The sequence below is a fragment of the Melanostigma gelatinosum genome, assembly GCF_949748355.1.
Source record: "Melanostigma gelatinosum genome assembly, chromosome: 24".
NCBI lineage: Eukaryota > Metazoa > Chordata > Actinopteri > Perciformes > Zoarcidae > Melanostigma > Melanostigma gelatinosum.
This window is the reverse complement of record NC_136657.1, coordinates 6,475,234-6,478,517: the sequence shown is the minus strand read 5'-3', so window position 1 is coordinate 6,478,517 and position 3,284 is coordinate 6,475,234. Positions and strand designations below refer to the sequence as shown.

At 49.8% G+C, this 3,284-nt stretch overlaps 1 protein-coding gene across 1 annotated transcript; it reads left to right on the top strand.

Annotated features, from left to right (window-relative positions):
• Window positions 1–420: 420 nt before the first annotated feature.
• On the top strand, window positions 421–3,048 carry slitrk5 (SLIT and NTRK like family member 5; the record flags this gene model as incomplete). The annotated part of the gene is made up of 1 exon (XM_079296722.1): window positions 421–3,048. The coding sequence occupies one exon, from the start codon at window positions 421–423 to the stop codon at window positions 3,046–3,048; it is 2,628 nt and encodes an 875-aa protein (XP_079152848.1).
• Between the last annotated feature and the right edge of the window lie 236 nt (window positions 3,049–3,284).

The window sequence follows — 3,284 nt, the reverse complement described above, 5'->3', positions numbered from 1 at the left end:
GAGCTATCAAAAATGCGCAGTGGCCATCCACCGCGGGTAGCTGTGTCATCTGCTTGATTATATATTATCGTTTAAGTATGCATTTATTAAACATTCATCCAGCTCGCTTCTTCTCTGACGCCCTCAACCCCCCCCCCCCCCCCCCCAAAAAAAAACAACGGTCCCGACACAACACATCTGCATAATGAACAAACATTAATGGGTCCACTTGTCTTTGCCTGTGTGTTTGTTATGGATACTTGTTCACCAGGGTCTGCTCTGTCAGTTGTTCAGTACTGTGATTGCATTTTGTCACAGTCACATGTGTTGGATTTTGTTTTCAATGCTCTATAAAACAGAACCCGTCCTTTTCTTTTCCTCCTTTTTAGATGACACCTCATATCGCACTTGAGTGAGCTGGGGCATCCTCTCCCAGGAAAAATGCATATCTGGATCCTCAAAATAATCCTTCTGATTGCATCATCTCTGAGGCTGGTCGAGATGTATGACAATTATGGGGAGATCTGTCGGAACCTGTGTACGTGCGAGGAGAAGGAAGGGATCCTGACGGTGAGCTGCGAGAACCGGGGCATCATCAGACTGACTGAGATCAGCCCGGTCCATTTCTCCGTGTACCACCTCCTGCTGACAGGGAACCTCCTGAAGAAGCTGTCAGTCAATGATTTCATCAATTACACAGGAGTGACCATCCTGCACTTGGGGAACAATGATATCTCGGAGATAGAGTCAGGTGCCTTCAATGGACTCCAGGGATTAAAAAGGCTGCACCTGAATAACAACAAGATTGAGTTCATGAGGGACGACACCTTTGTCGGACTGGAGAGTTTGGAATACCTTCAGATTGATTATAATTACATCAACAATATAGAGCCCAATGCCTTGAGCAAACTACACCAACTGACAGTGATGATTTTAAACGACAACCTGCTCTCTGCTCTGCCCACGAATATCTTCCGGAATGTCCCCCTTACGCACTTGGACCTGAGGGGGAACCGGTTAAAGATGTTCCCCTACATCGGCCTCTTGGAGCACATGGACAAAGTCGTGGAATTACAACTGGAGGAGAACCCGTGGAATTGCTCCTGCGAGCTGATTGCTCTGAAGGCTTGGCTGGAGAGTATAGCCTACACGGCTCTGGTGGGGGAAGTGGTGTGCTCGACTCCGTTCAGGCTCCACGGTAGGGACCTGGATGAGGTGTCCAAGCAGGAGCTCTGCCCAAGAAGACCCTTGGAAGACACTATCAGGCCTGCACCCCCTAGCAGCACCAATGGATATTACCATACCACACCTGCTGCTGTCACCGCCTCCGCCACCTCCTCGGCTGTTTTTAGGTCCTCCTCTAGGCCGACTAAGGGCACACGGCAATTTAACAGAACTAGGTTAAAGCCCACGTCCCGAATACCTGGCGGTAACCCTTACAATTATGGCCCCATCATTGCTTTTCAGACCAAATCTCCTGTGCCTTTGGACTGTCCAGCTGCCTGCACGTGCAACCTGCAGATATCCGAGATCGGGCTGAATGTCAACTGCCAAGAGAGAAAGATTGAAAGCATTTCTGATCTAAAACCCAAGCCATACAATCCTAAAAAAATGTATCTCACTGGAAATTACATCCCTGTGGTGCGGAGATCAGATTTCGTGGATGCCGTTGGATTGGATTTGCTTCACCTGGGAAACAACAGGATAAGTCTGATCCACGACCGGGCTTTTGGGGATTTAACCAACCTGCGTAGGCTGTATTTGAATGGTAATCTCATGGACAGGCTTACAGGAGAAATGTTTTTTGGTTTGCAGAACTTGCAGTATCTTTATTTAGAGTACAACAAAATCAAGGATGTCGATGCGGGCACTTTCCGCTACCTCCCTAATCTCCAGCTGCTCTTCCTCAACAACAACCTTCTGAAAACTTTACCCGTGGGCATCTTTTCCAGCCTCTCCCTGTCTCGACTCAATCTTCGCAACAACCATTTCCAAAACCTGCCCGTGAGTGGTGTTTTAGATCAGCTGAAGCTGCTGTTGCAGATGGATCTGTTTGAAAACCCCTGGGACTGCTCCTGTGACATAGTGGGAATGAAGATATGGCTGGAGCAGCTCAGCGCAGGCACCGTGGTCAACGAGATCGTGTGCGAAACGCCACGGCGCCACACAGGAATGGACGTGCGCTCCATCCAGTCGGAGCAGCTCTGCCCGGACTACTCTGACGCTAACGTCTCTCCGACGCCCCCCACGGACGAGCCCATGGACGACAGGGTCGTGACCACGGGCGCGCCGCAGAAGTTCAACACCCCCAGCAGCACCGTCCCCCTCTCTGTCCTCATCCTCAGCCTCCTGCTCGTCTTCATCATGTCTGTCTTCGTGGCCGCGGGGCTGTTTGTAGTCGTGATGAAAAAGCGCAAAAAGTCCCAGAGTGACCGCACTAGCACCAACAATTCGGATGTCAGCTCTTTTAACTTGCAGTACAGCCTCTACAGCAACCGCTCCGGCCCCAAAATCAAGGCCCCAGCCGGCCACGTCTATGAGTATATCCCCCACCCCATGGGCCATATGTGCAAAAACCCCATTTACAGGTCACGAGAAGGCAACACAGTGGAGGATTACCGTGACCTCCATGAGCTCAAAGTCACGTACAGGAGTACCCCGGATGATGAGAGGGATAGCAGTACGATGAGGAGTCCTGCGTACAGTGTTAGCACCATCGAGCCACGTGAGAACCCCTCCCCTATCCCGGATGCAGACCATTTCTTCAGAGGCATCCTCGATCACGATAAGCAGCCCCCCCATCCGTCAATCCCGTCCATCCCAGCAGGCGGCAATTTAGAGTACAAGTACACAGGGCCTGTGTCGTACACGTACAACCCAAATTTTGATGTCAGACGTCAGTTCTTGCACCCGGAGAGGATAAGAGAAACAGTGCTCTATGGCACGGCACCCAGTACTGTTTATGTTGAGCCCAACAGAAATGAGTATTTGGAGCTGAAAGCTAAACTGCAGTCTGAGCCCGATTACCTCGAAGTTCTTGAGAAACAGACCACCTTCAGCCAGTTCTGAGCAACAGAATCATGAATGTGATGAAGCATTTTTTTTCTCTTGACCCTCCTTGAAACAGTGGCTCAGTTTATTGGGTGCCTTGGCACGACACACACAAGCAAAAGGAGTTGTAACGGGGTGTGCCGAACAATCTTATTCTTATTTCTGAAACATGACATTACAGGAATGGATACAGCTTTCTGAAACACGGATGAACAAAATTGCTCTACTTAACTGATGATGCAAAATCTATTTTT